Source organism: Fukomys damarensis, unplaced genomic scaffold (assembly GCF_012274545.1).
Source record: "Fukomys damarensis isolate Sample0158 unplaced genomic scaffold, DMR_v1.0_HiC HiC_scaffold_5, whole genome shotgun sequence".
In the NCBI taxonomy this organism is placed as follows: domain Eukaryota; kingdom Metazoa; phylum Chordata; class Mammalia; order Rodentia; family Bathyergidae; genus Fukomys; species Fukomys damarensis.
Window position 1 is genome coordinate 82,480,853 of NW_022900917.1, and position 16,645 is coordinate 82,497,497.

General features: G+C 43.6%; 1 protein-coding gene across 3 annotated transcripts in view; it reads left to right on the forward strand.

The window, feature by feature from the left end:
- Dennd3 (DENN domain containing 3) overlaps positions 1–16,645 on the forward strand; it is a 73,945-nt gene that overhangs the window by 12,421 nt on the left and 44,879 nt on the right. For 2 of the 3 annotated variants that reach the window (XM_033760888.1, XM_033760889.1), the window contains exons 2-8: positions 2,082–2,361; positions 3,206–3,321; positions 4,677–4,822; positions 8,698–8,809; positions 13,762–13,881; positions 14,160–14,298; positions 16,100–16,209. In XM_033760888.1, the coding sequence (XP_033616779.1) occupies positions 2,082–2,361; positions 3,206–3,321; positions 4,677–4,822; positions 8,698–8,809; positions 13,762–13,881; positions 14,160–14,298; positions 16,100–16,209 (1,023 nt within the window). Of the gene's footprint in view, positions 1–2,081; positions 2,362–3,205; positions 3,322–4,676; positions 4,823–8,697; positions 8,810–13,761; positions 13,882–14,159; positions 14,379–16,099; positions 16,210–16,645 lie in introns of all 3 variants that reach the window. The other variant, XM_010639203.2, reaches the window with a different exon arrangement.

Below are 16,645 nucleotides of genomic sequence, written 5' to 3' on the forward strand. Positions count from 1 at the left end.
CTGGAAGTCTGTCCTTGTGTCTTGCTTAAGTGTTTTCTCATTTTTATTTTTGTTGTTGAACTGTCCTTGGTTTAATCTCTGGATTATCACCCACATCTTCCTGATATTGTTGAGCCCTAGCTTCTGTGTCTCTAATAACCCACAGACATTCTCATCTTCATAACATCAGAGAAAACAGCTCATCAAATCAACCGCAATGCTTTATCCCAACTGATACAATCAGCAACACAATAAGATCAAGCACAACTTTGACACTGACCACCGGTGCTAGTCACTAGTCTATCACCCTTAAATCATTTGAATTAAATTGAAATCAAGAAGCAGTCCAGAACATGTCTGCAGTGAACAAAATTTCACTATAGTGTATTTACCATTTAATGGCTCAGACAGAGCAAGGATGTAAGACCCCTGATCTCAGTTAGCTGATGGCTGAACCCCATGACGCTGACTGACCTCAGGCTGCAAGGCCCAGATTGAGTTCCCCAACGTTCTGAATGGTTGAACTCCACAACGTTCTATTACAGGTTTCCTACGCCCTTTCTTTAAGGATGTTCAAAGTTGGGAATTCAGAAAAATACCCTTGATGACCACCTCTGCCTCTGCATAGTGGGTCCAAAGACAGTCAGGAAGTCTGAGAGTGCGGGGGGGGGGCCTTATGGGGGTTCAGGATTGCCCGCGGGGCTATCTTCCTAGCACTGGAGTGATGGCGGCTGGGTCGGAAGCAGGCATGTCTCTCCTTCCCGCGGTGGATCGGGGCCCAGTCTGCCTCCCGGGGCTTCTCATTGTTGATTTTTTGTCTAGATGATCTGTCTATTTGTGTCAGTGGAGTATTGAGGTCCCCCACTACAATTGTATTAGTGCTTATTTCATTTTTCATATCTGTTAATATTTGTTTTGTATAGTTGGAGGCATTAGTATTCAGTGAATATATATTTATGATTGTCATTTCTTCCTCTTGTATTGTTCCCTTTACAAGGATGTAGTGGCTTTGTCTCTCTTAATTAGTTTTGGTTTGAAATCTATTGTGTGCAAATAAGATAGCTACCCCTGCCTTTTCCGGGCTCCTGTTGCATGGAGAACTGTTTTCCATCCTTTTACTCTCAGTCTATGAATTTCTTTGTGGATTAAGTGGCTTTCTTTTTTTTTTTGAGACAGGGTCTCACTATGTAGCACAGGCTGGTCTAGAACTCACAGCGATCCTCCTGCCTCAGCCTCCTGAGTGCTGGGATTATAGGCATGCGCCACCACACCCGGCTTAAGTGGGTTTCTTATATGCAACATATTGTTGGATTTTGCTTCTTAATCCTTTCTGCCAGCCTGTTTCTTTTGATTGGTGAATTGAGGCCATTAACATTGATGATTATAACTGTTATATATTGACTTTTCATTGTCATGTTATTTTCCTGTTGTTTGTTCTTTTGTTTTTTATTTTTCCCTTTCTGCCTTTAATTTCTTGCCTTGCCTGGTATATTTGATCTGTTGACCCTTATGGAGTTGAGGTCTTCATTTTCCTTTTCCAGGATTTTGTTTACAAGTGTTTGGAGTGCCAGTTTGGTGTTCATGAAATTTCTCAGGTGTTCTTTGTCGTGGAAGTACCTTATTTCCCCATTAATTTTGAAAGACAGTTTTGCAGGATACATCAGTCTAGGTTGGAGGTTGTTTTCTGAAATACCTCCCTCCAGGCTGTCCTTGACTTGAGGGTTTGTGTTGAAAAGTCTGCTGTGATTCTGATGGGCTTTCCTTTGCATGTGATTTGTTTCTTTTCTCTAACTGCTTGTAGTATTTTGTTCTTCTTTTGGGTTTCTGGGATCTTGATTATTATATGTCTAGGTGTAGATTTTTTTTGTTTTGTTTTGTTTTTTATCATGGCTAGTTGGAGTCCTAGGGCCCAGGAGTTCTTAAAAGTAACTTTGACTCCTTAATGATGTGAGTCTTGGGGGGGAAGAACACTCCCTCTGCACTTTTATAGGACATTGCAGAGCCCCTGGAGCCTGTGGCAGAGGAGAGGCAGAGGAGATGAGCAGATGATGCTTGCTGGGAAGGAGAAGACCATGCAGTGACTCTTATTTTTCCTTTTCCAGTTTTCCCAGAAGAGGGGAGTCAGAAGCCTCTCTTCCCTGGACCCAGAGGTTCTATCTGTTTTTGTGCCTCCTTTTATCAGTAAAGAGGACAGCCAGTGGGCCAGTGGGAACTATGCAACTCTAGGGAAAGGTAGGAGGCGCTCCTTCAGGAAGAAGAGAGAGAAGCCCAAGACAGAGCCCTGGAAAGGCCCCCCAGTGGATTCCAAACGGCATGATTCTGAAGACATTAGCATCCCAGGCGGTGTGGATCTCCTTGCCCTGCCCCAGCTGTGCTTCCCAGGTATGGTATATGTGGGGGCCAACCTGAGTGCCTCATGTCAGGTTGTCATACAAGTGGTTCACGTCCAGAGGTCTGCATATTGAGGACGGCAGGGTGAGCAGTGGAGCAGGCCCCATCATCCATTGTTGGATAATGGGACTTTGTGTTCTCTCAGGGGAAGTTGAAAGCATTTAATACACTCTCAGGGCTTGGAAAGCTGAATCCAGGAAGAAAGGCTGTATGGATTGCCAGGTGGTATGGTATGCTGCAGGGTTTTTTGAGGCATTGCCACTTTGACTTCACAGGAAGTTGGTTTGGCCTCTGGAATGTCCCTGAGCCTCTTCTGTCCCCATTACTCTCTGTTACTGAAAAAAAGGCTCAGTTTACATTTAGTCTTCAAGTTTACAGTTCCAGTAAATGGTGAACTTGTGTTTCTGGGCTTCATCTTTTCCCTGGTTTTAAGAAGAGTTAAGATGGATGATGTAGGATAGTTAGGTCCTATCTGTGTCCCCATCAAGAGCCTGATGGCCTTCCTAGTCACTGGGTTGTTGCCTGGGACAGGTGTGGGGCAGGGTTCTGTGCACAGAAGCATCACCATGCCAGCAGGCAGGCCCCGAAAGTGTGTCTTAGCTCTGAATGTTGGTATTGATGCCACCACATCATTCACCCAACTCTTCAGACCGAAGGGGTTGTAAAGAAGCTGTTTCTGGGGGAGGAACAGGGAAGGAAGGTGGGCAGAGCAAGCTGCAGAGTGGACACATCTTGGGCATCGAAATGCCCCATGGAAAAGCAGTGATGGGCATGCCCTGTACCACAGGGGAAGATTGTCAATTGAGAATGTCCTTTCTTTTCACTCTGTCTACAGGAGGAATGCACGTGGCCTCAGAACCAAAGGAAGACCATGTCCATTTTCTGGTGCTGACTGATGTGTGTGGGAATAGGACCTATGGCGTGGTGGCCCAGTACTACCGACCCCTGCATGTAGGTAGCCCCCTTTGGGTGGGCATTGATTTTTAAAACAACTGTGGTGGCATACATATATGATTCACCTTTTTCACCATTTCACAGTGTTTGGTTCAGCAACGTAGATTGTAGGCACAGTGCCATGCAACTATCACCCCTGTCCAATTCCAAAGCATTTTCATCCCCCAAGCCCTGCACTCAAGTCCTTTCTGCCCAATTCCCCCAGACCAGTAACCACTAATCTGCTTTCCTTCACTCTGGATTTCTCTAAAGTGCAGATTTTGTGTAAACAAAATCATACACTATGGGGCCTTCTGTGTCTGTATTCTTTCACTTAGTGTGATGGTTTCAAGGCTCATTCACATTATGGTGTGCTCCCCTCCTTCCCTAGTTTACTCCCTTCTTTTTTTAATCGTCCTTCTTTTTACTGGGAATTGAATCTGGGGGTGCTCTAACACTGAGCTATGCCCCCAAGCCTGTTTTAAATTTTAGATTGAGGCAGTGTCTTGCAAAATTGCCCAGAATGGCCTCAAACTCAAAATCCTTCTTCCAAGATAGCTGGAATTATGGGTATGCAGCCTGTGCCCAGCTTCTTTATTCCTTTTGTGTGGATGGAACATATTTTATTTATCTATTTATCCATTGATGGGCACATGTTCCCATCTTTCAATTGCTGTGCAAGGTGCATGGGGATACATATTACTAGGAATTGAACCCAGGGCTTTTGTACATCCCCTGCCATTTTTATTTTTTATTTGGACACATGATCTCATTAAGGCATGAAGATGTCCAGCCTGGGTTAAAATTTGCAAACCTCCTTGCTCAAAGGGTTTAGAATTTTTGAGCACATCTCACTTATCCTGTGTTGGGGTACTGTCTAGGCAAGGCTGTGAGGTGAGATCAGCTGCCTCTAAGGAGCTGTTAGGGAACCCTGCTCCCCCTTTGTCCTCAGAGGCTGGGGAAGGAATCATTCTTCCATCATGACTTCAAGTGTCTAGAGGTAAAAGATACATAATCAGATGGACTCTGTCCTGTATGCTGTGGGGTACAAAGGGTAAATCCCAGGTACATGCAGATGCTGCCTTGCTGTGTAGCTGCTACTATTATCTTTGTATACCACTGTGTTTTGGATGTGTGTCCCTTTTCAATCTCAGGTCACCGGCATCTGTGCATTTTTATGACCTCAGTACCCTGCAGAGGCAGATATCACGTGGGCCCTGTCCATGGCAGCTGGGAGGTAGTGCTGGCTGGGACATGGGCAGCATGTTGTGGGGGGCCTTTCCCACCCCTGTGTTGTCTCTTTTCTGATGTGCGACTATTGGATGCCAGGACTGCTGGTGTGGGTGACAGTGTCCCTGTTTCTCTTTCTCTAGGATGATTGCTGTTTCTACAATGGCACTGCACACTGGGAGCCATCGTGGCCGAGTATAGTTGGTGTGGCTGGCTGCTTTGTGCCCTTTGCAGTGTGTGTGATCTCCAGGTTCCCCTACTACAACTCCCTCAAGGACTGCCTCTCTTGGTGAGACCAGGGGCCATTTGATGCCAAATGTGGGGGCAGTGGCAGGGTGGACAGCCAGAGGTCTTTGAAAACTCAGATCTGGTAATGGTGATGTAGGGATGTGGTGCGCCAGAGGTAGGAGGTAAGTGCCATGCTGCTGGAAATGAAACTAATAGGAAGGAGTTTGTTTTTGTTGGTTTTAGAGAACAGACACCTATCAGGAAAACTCTTCCTAGCTCTTAGGAGGCTATAATTTATTCTAATAAGGCAGTGTGTGTGTGTGTGTGTGAGTGTGTGTGTGTGTGTGTGTTTTAAATTTGGTGTACTGGAGATCAAATCCAGGCCCTTGTACCTGTTAGGCAAGTGCTCTACCACTGCGCCACACCCCCAGTGCTGATAAGTTTCATTGACATTTTAAAAACTTATTGTTTTGGGTATGGTGGTGCAAATCTGTAATCCCAGCTATCCAGGAGGCTGAAGCTGGAGTATTGCAAATTGAGCTGAACCTGCGTAACCTGAGACAGCAAGCTTCTGTCTCAAAACAAAAATTTAAAAAGGCTGGGGATGTATCTTTGTGGTAAAGTGCTCCTAGGTTCAATTTCCCAGTATCACCACCATTACAGCAACAAAATGACTTAGGTCTTTGGGTAGACTCTGTAATTGTCTTACAGCTACTAACGAGTGGAATGCCTGAGGATGTAAAGAATTTTGAAAAAAATCAGGAAGGCATTTTGTAGAACCTGATGGATCCCACTATCAGAGTATTACTGTGATGGGGGAGGCCCCCAAGTTTAGTGTGGACCAGTTCCCTAACACAGGTGACAGAGGCATTTGCTTTGAAATCTCATAAAGTTATAGTTGTAGAATTTGTACTTGATTAAAGACTGTGAATGGGGCAGTTACAGAATCCCTTAGTGAAGACACTGAAGAGCAGTCCATATACACTGGGGCTTGCAGCTGGTCCTCTGTGGACACTTGCTATAGACCCTACACTTTGTCATAGAATGCACAAAGCCATGCTTTGTAGAGCTGGAACCTTCTGGTTCAAATTAGTAGCATTTATATTTCAAATTCCAGCACTTTCATGGTTTGCTTCTTAAAATATAGTTGGTGTCTTAGTTCTTTTTGCATTTCTGAGACAAAATAACTGGCACCCAAAGTTAAAGGAGGAAAGCTTTGTTGCAGCTCACAGTTTGTAGAGGTTTCAGTTCATAGCTGGCTGGCTCCAAGGCAGGCTGACATGGCAGAGGGGCATTGCAGAGGAGAAACAGTTCATGGTGGGCAGAAGGCAGCAAAGCAGTGAAGTAGTGAGAAAGCAGCAGGCCACAAGTGATGACAGCAGCCCTCTTTGATACCTTATGTTATATCCAGGCTATGCACCCTTAGGGTGGGTAGCACTTACACCCAAGTTGTGCCTTCCCATTATTCATACCCAGAGCTATGCCAAACCAATCAGTGGACTGCTTTAGTAATCACACACCCTTGATCCCAACATCACACATTCCAGATCCAGCCACCTCTGAAAAGCCCTGCCTATGACTGCATGAGGCTTTGGGGGAACATCTTGACATAAGCCATAACAGCTGGTTTGTGGACACTGTGGGTCCATCCTGCATTTAGCAGCCATGGACAGAAACACCTGTAGGACAGAGCCCACTGTTCTGAGAGAGAGAGAGAGAGAGAGAGAGAGAGAGAGAGAGCACTGAGCCCATGCTTGTGCCCACAGTGTCTGTGGCCCCAGGGTGGACTGGCATTATAATTAGGGTGTGGTTCCTTCTGAGTTATTAACTGATGATATCCTCATTCCTTGAGGGTAACAGGTTTCTAACTCATCTCTAGTTTCCTCTTCTATGATGTGAGGTGGTCATGTCTAGCCTTTGCTAAATAAAACAAATGACTGAGGGCCAGATGATGCCTATCCTCAGCAGATGGGCAGAAAGGTGTGTACTCTTCTGGCTGGGCTGATTTTGTTTCCTCCCGTGGGGTGTTAGTGCAAATGGATATGACAGGAAAGAGTGGAGCTTTCACTTCCATGCTTCTGAGTTCTTTTCTTTTAGTGGTCATTGCTGCAATATTAGAACTGGAAATAGAGACAGGGAGGAACAAAGGACAGAAAGGCAAGATGCCTCATGTCAATAGGCATTATATTTTTAAACCATCTGTTCATCAACTGCAGTGATACTATGCACAATTCACCTTATGGACACTAATTGGATATTCATTTTTTTATTTTGGGGGAAGTAGATTATGGGCAGTTTTCTTAAATTTTGCCTTGATGCTATTATAATTTTATAATAAATGCAAATATGGAGGATTATTTAATTATCTTCAAATCCTGACAGTGGCCGCATGAATAAGTACTATTTTTTTTTTTGTACCAGGGATTGAACTCGGGTCCTTGCGCTTGCAAGGCAGGCCACCGAACCACTGAGCTAAATCCCCAGCCCAATAAGTACTATTTTTTACTTAAAGTAACAGTGCTTTGAATTGCTGGGATACCATGGTCTTGCATCTTGGTGGGGGCTTAACAGGTGGTAGTTCCTTCCTGGGTGGCTGTATGGTCAAGTGTGATTGGATGCACTCTCAGCATTATGGCTACCCCTGGACGTGCACTCCATTGTGGCTTCCATGCCCTCGTGTTGCTTCATGTTGAGTATATTTTCCTTTCCCGACAAACTCCTTTCCTTATGGCCAAGTAGTCACTGACTCCAGGGTTAGCCCAAGGCATAGCACTATGTAAACCTCCAAAATAATTGGTCAAGGGCCGGGGATTTAGCTCAGTGGTGCTGTGCCTGTCTGGCAAGCATAATGTCCTGAGTTTGATCCTCAGTACTGTAAAAAAAAAAAATTGGTCAAATGAGTAAATGTAGCAAATGGGTAATAAATGAATTTGTTCACACATACCTTAAAGTGTCCATTCTTGGGCTTCTAAGAAAGGGCATGTCCTTAGCATCTGTCCATTTTGTGTGTGTCTTTTCACTTGTATGCTACCTTCCAGGTCTGCAGTTCTACAACTATGGAGTCCACACCACATATCCAATTGTTCCTGTACTGAGCATATGCAAAGTTTTTTTCCTGTCATTTTCCTTAAATAATTCAGTATAACAACTATTTTTATGATTCAGTTATTATAAGTAATCTAGAGATGACTTAAAGTATACAGGAAGAGGTATGTGGATTTTATGCACCATTTTATATAAAGGACTGAGCATCTGCCAGGGCTCTGGACCCAGTCCCCTGCAGATTCAAAGGGACAGTTATACTTTTATACACATATTTCTAAAAAGCAGCTTTATTGTGGACTAATAGATATGCTACACTAACACCCACCCATTTAAGCATATGGGAGGGTATATTTTGACACGTGTACATACCTGTGTAACCAGCAGAATTGTGAGAAGGGATATTTCAGGTGCCAAGTTCCCTGGCACCCTTACAGTCAGTTCCCAGTCCTTCTGTCCTAGGCACCCACTTGTACATTGTATCTTTAAATCATATACTTAAAAAGTCAGCATGCATTTGCCAACAGAGTTTCTCAAGTTCTTCCCTTTGAGGTGGTGTTGGCTTTTTCTTCCTTACTGACTTCAGTATAACACACATAGAGAACAGTGCTCACAATCCAGAGATTTTTCACGAACCGACACACGCAGGTAACCAGCACCAGGATGGGAAACAGACCAAGGCCATTTCCCCCACCCCGAAAACCTCCCCCTTTGTGGGCCCCTTTCAGGCATCCTCACCATGGGGATCCACTGTCTGATAACCTCGAAAGAGTCCTGGAATTGATCCTATAGACCCTTCAGGAGATGTAAGCTTGGTCGGAAAGACTAAGGATTACAACTGGATTCTCATTTGTAATTTGTGACTTGACTTTTTTTTTTTCCCCCCAATTACAGTTTACTGACTCATCTGAAGCTCTGTAAGGACTTTGAAGTAGACAATCATATAAAAGATTTTGCTGCGAGACTATCATTAATACCTAGCCCCCCACCTGGACCACTCCATTTGGTAAATTAAATCTGGAATTATGTTACGGGTTTTTCTTTACAAGTAGTAAAAGTAATGTGCTGATTATTAAGTTCTAGCTGTGTTTAAATTATGTTCTTCCTTTCTAAAGGTGAAAAGTTATATATTTAGGATTGAGTTTTGCTGAGTGGCCCATGAAGAACTGAGCTAATAGAATGTTATGGGATACTTGCGTGTTAATATGCAAGTTTGTTTCTTGCTATGCAGAAAATACATAGAAACCCAAGTCCTTCAGTCTAAGTAAATCCTCCTAATTTACTTTAAATTAGAAATTCTCCTTTTGTTTGTTTGTCTTGAATATTATATTTAACTTTTTAATGTTTTCTCTTGTACAGTGAAATTAATGAGAAGTAACTGGTTTTGTATGTTTTGTTATTCTTAGAAATGCCACTGGGTTTAATCAATAGACAAGTACTTCCCAAGCAGGGTTCTATTCCGAAAAATGTTATGCCTATTTCATGACATGTGTTTCAGGGTGAAGCCCGGTTGGGGAAGTTGGGCCCAAATTCCCCTTGGGTTGAGTAATGTGTCAAACTGCTGATCTGGGTGAGGAAACCTGTCCTATGTGACTTAGTATTTTCTAAACTCATTAGCCCTACACAGGATGCTTTTTTATTCCCTTTTGAGATATTATACACATAAATCTTGGACCTCTACATTTTTTTATTCTTGACTATAAAAAAGAAGTTCTGCTTGTCAGGAGACTTGTGATCCTAAACTGAAAACATGTATTATTATTATTATTATTATTTTTTTTTTTTGGTATGGGGGGATCAAACTCAGGACCTTGCCCTGGTGAGGCAGGTGGCAGCACCACTGAGCTAAATCCCTGGCCCAACATGTATTTTAAATGTTATTTCCAATCCAGCAGTCTGCTAGGTGGAGGATCCTGCTGGTGCATTCCAGTCCAGACAGAGAGCAAGTAATTTCCAATCCACTCCCAGGGACCTTTGTTGGTAGTGACTTTATTTTGTGGATATAGGTGGAAGATTTCTTTTCTGAAGTTTTTAGGTAAAGGAAATTATTTAAGATTTTGGATTTTTTTTTCCAGAGTTTGGAATGTTTAGACATACAAGATACCTTGGTGATGAGACCTAAATCTAAACACAGAATTTATTTATGTTTCATATGCACCTTGTGCACATTGTCTCAAAGTCATTTTTATTAAGTATATTTAGTGCTCATACTTTGTTTTTTGTAGTTGCGGGGATTGAACCCAGGGCCTTCTCATTGAGTTGTATCCCTAGTATCTCTCTGCCTCCTACTTTTTCCCACTTTTAATTTTAAGACAGGCTCTTACTAGGTCACTAAGTTGCCCAGACTGTGTTTGAACTTGTGATCCTCCTGCCTCAGCTTCCCAGAGTGTTGAATTACAGGCCTGCCCTGCCACACCCAGCTACTCTTGTTTTTTGACTGTGACTCATGCTGTGAGGTTAGGTGAGGAATTTTCCCCTGTGACATCATGCCAATGCTCAAAAATGTTTGGATGTGGAGCACTTTTGGAGTTGGGTTTCAGTTTAGGGAGGCTCAGCCTGCCCTTGCTGTTTTCTTGTTGACAGCGACCCTAATGAAGTCTTCCAAGTTTGTGCTTTCATCCTGCAGCCTAGCACTGCTCCAGAGCTTGCACTAGATAGAGCAGGGTGCAGCTATACCTTTGAGGTATTCACAGCAGTGTTTTGAACCTAGACTCCCCGGGCTTCTAGTGCCTGTTCCTCACTCCCAGTGTCCTGGGAACAAGTTCATGGAGTGTAATTTTGACCTTCCTTCACCTGCATGTTCACTTGTCTCTCAGGCCTTGCCTACCTACCTGTACCCCTTTCTTTAACCATGTTCCTGCTGTCTCCCTGTTCTGGGCCACCAGCTTCTCCCACATGTGTGACTTGGGAACCACTTGTCTGCCCACTTCTGCTCTTTCTTAGCCTTTCCCTTCAGCCTCTGCTCTGTGGCTGCAAAGACCACTACAACCTGTAATTTGGGCTCCATTATTCTGCCTAAACCCCACAATGGTTCCTCACTGCACTTCTCAGCTCAGCCCTACGCTGTGCACCCAGTCTTAATGTCCATCTTTGCCCTATACCTCTCACCCTTGCTTGCTGAGCTCTAGCTTCACCAGGCTTCCCTCAGTCCCCTGGAGGTGATGCCACAGGACTCTTGCTTATTGAAGTTCTGGAAGTAATTCCTCCATGTCCTTTGCCCAGCACCTGCTCCTCATCCAGCTGGTGCACAGTTTTCAGCCCTTCACAGTTAGCCTTTGGGCACTCTCCTTGTCCCTCTTGTGGTTCCCAGCCTTTCCTGCAGGTCACTACACTGTAGTGAGTCAGCTCTGTCTGTGTTTGTGTTTAATGTCCATCTCCGCCACTAGACGCTGAGCAGCATGTGGAAGAAGCCACAGCAGCACTGCCTGTCTGCCTCTGGCTCTGATATGGCCCTCATGCCTGTGCCCGATGGCCTCATTCAAGCGCTGTGACTTCCTTTAACCAGTCTCTCTGGCTACTGGGGCTAAAGGAGCACATTGCTCAAGATCCATTTGAGGGAATGTCACATGGTAGTGCTTTTTTTTTTTAAATTGTGGTGCTGGGGATTGAACCCAGGATCCCCATGCATGCTGGCTAAATGTTCTACCACAGAACTACATCCTTAGTCTATTTAAAAGTTGTTTTTTGTTTTTGTTTTGAGAAAGAGCCTTTCTAAGTTGCCCAGGCTAGTCTTGAACTTGTGTCCCTCCTGCCTCTACTTCCTGAGTAGCTGGGATTACAGTGTGCACCACCATATCTAGCATGTTTGTTGTTTTAAAGAAATCCAAGAGGTTGGTTTAGGCAGTGGTTTTCATCTGCACCAGAAGGTGACTCAGCAGCATGTTCTAGACTCCATTGTCAGCTAATGTCTCTCACAGGTGTCAATGGCAGTTGTGAGCAGCAGTGCTTATATTTTGATTGATGTGCCTTGGGTATGATGTGCAGCCATTTCCTGATGTGTCTGGGCCGGATCAGCTCTATTTTCGCCAACTGGAAGATACAGGCGACTCCACATTATGGGGCTAAGAAAGAAGTGAAAGCTGAGCCTTGTTCCCTTGTCCCCTCCCCTCCTGTCCCTGTTTGGCACCACTTATCCCTGACAGTACCTGGACCTCCTGCCCAAGAGAAGCAGATATTAGGGATGACAGAACCCCAGGGCTTCCTTTGCCTGTGATGTTAAATCTTGGGCCTAATTGTGTATGCACAATGAAATGTGCCTCTGTGTGTGTGTGTGTGTGCGTGTGTGTGTGCATGTGTGTGCGTGCACGCATATGTAAGCTTCCCCCTACCCATAGTTTCTGAGTCTTTGTCTGAGTTGCTTTGAATGTGAACATACTCTTGTTTTGGGACTCAAATCAGATGACCTTTGGCAAGAGTTGACCTAGAATCTGTGTCTCCTCAGTTTCTTCATTTGCAAAGAGAGTAAGATAACAGCCCACAGGGAGCGAGGGTGCGTGCTGTACACTACCTGCATGTACCAAGGCATCCCAGGGACAAGTATCAGCAAGAGGAAGAATGATTAGCATTTGCCTTTATGTTTAATTGGGTAACTGGTTGACACACTTATTTTTTGAAATATTGAGAATTTTCATATAAACTTTATAATTTTTTTTTTTTTGGGCACTGGGGATCGAACTCAGGTCCTTGTGCTTGCAAGGGAGGCACCGGAACCACTGAGCTAAATCCCCAGCCCAAAACTTTATAATTATTAATATTACATCACAACCTGGAAAATTAACTCCATTTTATTTTATTTTATTTTACATGCAAAGGCCTTTATTGTTCACATAAATGACTGTACCTTATTTTATTTTCTTACTTTTGAGATGCTGGAGATTGAACCCAGGGCCTTGTGCATGCTAGGCAAGTACTCTGCCATTGAGCTTCACTAGCCCAAGCTGCCTTATTTTTAATGTGTCTTGCTTCTGTAGGAAAATTGGTAACAGGAAAACAAAGAGTCTCCCTATATTGATGAGAAGCACTTACTTGTGTCCTTAGTACCAAGAAATTATGATCTTTTCTTGTTTCTGGTTTTTCTCCCATGAAAATACACTTACCTCAGTGAGGTAGGTGATTGTAGGGAAGTATGAATAGCAAAAGCTTCGTCTTGTTACCCTTTTCCTTGACTCAGTGCCCTACTGTTCTCAATTATGTCCACCTCTCATGCTTTGCCTTGGTGAAGCTATTCTCTCTGTTTCCTTTCTATCTTCTGGATCTTTTCTTATGACTCTAACATTCCATTCTGCTCATTCAGTGGAGTCTGGGGCAGAGAAGATGCCCAAGCCACCCCTGTGTTGACACCCGAGGGGGTGAAAACTTGCTGCCCACAGCTTCATCTCTCAACAAGCTAGGAAGCCCCTCTGTGGAAGCAACTGCATCTTCCTCTTTGATTTCTTTCTTCCCTAACTAGGTCCTTTAGCTTGACATGGGCATTCTGTGGAGAGGGAATTTGTATTGAGGCATTACTTCAAAATTGTGTCATTTAGAAAAGGAAAGGTCTCTCTTACAATTTTTTGAACTATAAGTCTAAGGAATTTGACTGTTAAATGAACAACACTGAGAACACATAATATGTATTGACTAGGAATAAGACGTTATACTGAAGAATAATTTGAACATGCTTGCTGTACAATTTGTGCCGCTTGGGACAAATGTCTGTCTATGTCTTCCAATGAATAATTTGCTGATCAGGGAACTTACCAAAAAAAAAAGTCATTATGTACTTTGTGTGTGAATTTCTGGCCGTTATGAGCCTTGCCAGGCTGTTGTGTAATTCTGTGACACATCACCTGGTGGCACAAGTCTTCCAAAGTGGTCTCTAACTGAGACACTTGCTGTGCCAAAGTAATGAATTTGGGCACATTTCAGCTTGTACTCGGCACAGTTCTCTGAACTAACTACGGCTCTTGGTCATCATAGATGTTTAACATGAAGCCACTGCACGTCGTGTTTCCCTCCCGAGCAGACCCTGAGAGCCCCGTCATTGACCTGGACCTTCACTTGCCTTTGCTGTGCTTCCAGCCTGAGAAGGTGCTGCAGGTACAGCTCATGCTTGGTAACTTCATGGGGCACCCAAAAGCATTGCTTATCAGAGACTGGCATAGAGTGCAGAAATATACGTATGTATTTGCTTAGCATCAACATTCATTACAGGGCACAGTGTTTGCAAATAAAATGTTTTGTGGGATCTTAGGTGGCTTTGGTTTTGGCAGATGGAGCAGGGAGCCCAGACTAAAGGCTGTACTCTGGGTCACTGGATGTTTGACGTTCACTGTATTAGATTGGCAGCTTCTGAATAGTACTGTTGGTCCCCTCAGATCCTATCCTGCCTTCTAACGGAGCAGCGGATTGTGTTCTTCTCCTCGGACTGGGCCCTGCTGACTCTCATCGCTGAGTGCTTCATGGTCTACCTCCACCCCCTACAGTGGCAGCATACCTTCGTGCCCATCCTGTCAGGCAAGATGCTGGATTTTGTTATGGCTCCTACATCTTTTCTCATGGGCTGCCACCTCGACCACTTTGAAGAAGTCAGCAAGGTTAGGTATAGAACACTTGATATGGAGCATTAAATTCCTGTGAATCTGTTATGAGGACGGTGGGAAGTGACTTTTGAAAGTGCTCTGTGCCTAGTGGGCACAAGGCCCTGGTTCCATCCCCAGTATCCAAAACAAAAACAAAAACAAAAAAAAGAAAGTGTTGTGCATGGAGGTAGAGTACACTATGCTGAGGAAGTTTCTCTTCAGTTCTTAAGTGCTTGTGTTCCAGGTGCCATGCTGAGCACAGGTTGTATCCCAGTTCCCCTCCCCTGGGTGACCTTGGGGTGTATTCAAGGCTACAGTGTTGTGAATCCTGGAGCCTATGGGTCTGCAGTGGACCCTAGAAGACTCAGTGAGGAGAGTGTAGGCATTGGAGCCCCCTGGAGCCCGAGTTTCAGTCAGCCTCTTCTGAGTATTTGTTTGTAACCTTGTGCAGTTACTTGCCCTTGCCCAGCCTGATTCCTTGTCTGTGAAATATGAGGAGGACCTGTCCTTCTGAGCAGACCTGGAGCTGAGGAAGATTTTTGTGTCTCACATGGCTTTGGGTGCCTGCCTGGGGTTCGATAGGTGGCAACTCCATTGTGATTGCTATATACTTTCTAGTTTTTTTTTTTTAATTCAGCTTTTGTGGTTTGTTGCTGTTAGACTTTGTTCCTAGAAAAATGCAAGTCCATGCAGCCTGTTCCTTATGTGTTAGAGGGGCTCATGACCTTGCTGCATTTAGTGGCTATTTACTGTCATGTGGCTGACTCACAACAAAACATGGAATCCTTTCTTTTTCTAGTTGTAAAAGGACAGCAAATATGCCAGCCTCCCTCTTAGGTTGAGAATCAAATGAGCAACAGAATAGTACCTGGCATACAGTAAGTGCTTACTAAGTGGTAGTAGATATTACTGTTGATACCGATTGGAGATGGTATACATTTAAATGGCGATCTGTCCTGGATATATAAGTTCTGTGACACACAGGCAACATACAGACTGGACTTGGTTTTAATAAATACTTCTTTTGGCAAGATGTGGTGGCCCATGCCTAAAATCTCAGCTACTCAGCAGCCTGAGCCAGGAGGATTGCAAGTTCAAGGCCAGACTGGTCAACTTAGGGAGACCTTGTTTCAAAATAAAATTTTGAAAAGGGCTGGGATGTAGCTCAGTACAGTAAAATCAAACAAAACCCCCAAACAAACAACCCAAACAGCTTTATTGTGATATGATTTATATGTTACAAAGTTTATCTGATTACTTTGCCTATTTTGGATATTTCCTATAAGTGAACTCATTCAACATGAATCTGGATTTTTTCACTTAGCACACATTTTTTGAGGTTCATCTATGTTATAATATCTATCCCAACTTTATTGCCAAACAGAATTCCACTGTGTGATTCTGCCATACTGTAATATAGTTGACAGATAGCCATCAACTTGGTGACAGCCGATGGCTGTTTGGGTTGTTTTTTCCTTTTGGCTCTTCCAAATAAGGCTGCTGGGAACACTGTTGTACAACTTCTTGTGTGGACTTAGGTTTTCATTTCTCTTGGGTACAAATGAAATGAGCAGAACTGCTGGATCCTGTGGCAACTCTATGTCTGATCATTGGAGGAGCTGCCAGACTGCTCGGCAGTGCAGCAGCCTCATTGTACATTCTCACCAGTGGGTAAGAGGTTCCGGTTTTTCTGCATCCTTGGCAGTGCTTATTATCATCTGTCTTTTTGATTTCAGCTCTCCTGGCGGGTGGGAACTGGAGGCTCACTGTGGTTTGCCTGTGCATTTATTTCCCAGTGACTAATGATGTCGAGCATCTTTTCATGTGCTTACTGGCAACTCTAAGGGTAGGTTTATGTTTAACTTTTTTCTTATTCTAATTTTATTTTATTTCTTAAATTTTGATTAGTACATGTTTGCAGTACATAATGTTTACATTCCTTTTGTGGAGTCAATACATGTACATAACACATCTTAATGCCTTTTTTCATCCCCAATCCCTTCTCTCCCTTCACCTCCTACTCCTTATTAATTCCCTTTCCATTTGAGAAAGATCTATCTTCCTTCTTCCTATCTTTTATTTTACTCTTTATATAATTTGAGTTTCTGATATAAGAAAAACCATGTAATATTTAAATTTGTGTATCTGATTTACTTCACTTAACATGGTTCCAAGGTGCTTCCATTTTCCTACACATAACTCAAGTTTATCTTTCTTTATGGGAGAGTAGTACCCATTGTGTCTAAATACCACATTTTCTTTTTTTTTTTTTTTTTTTTTTT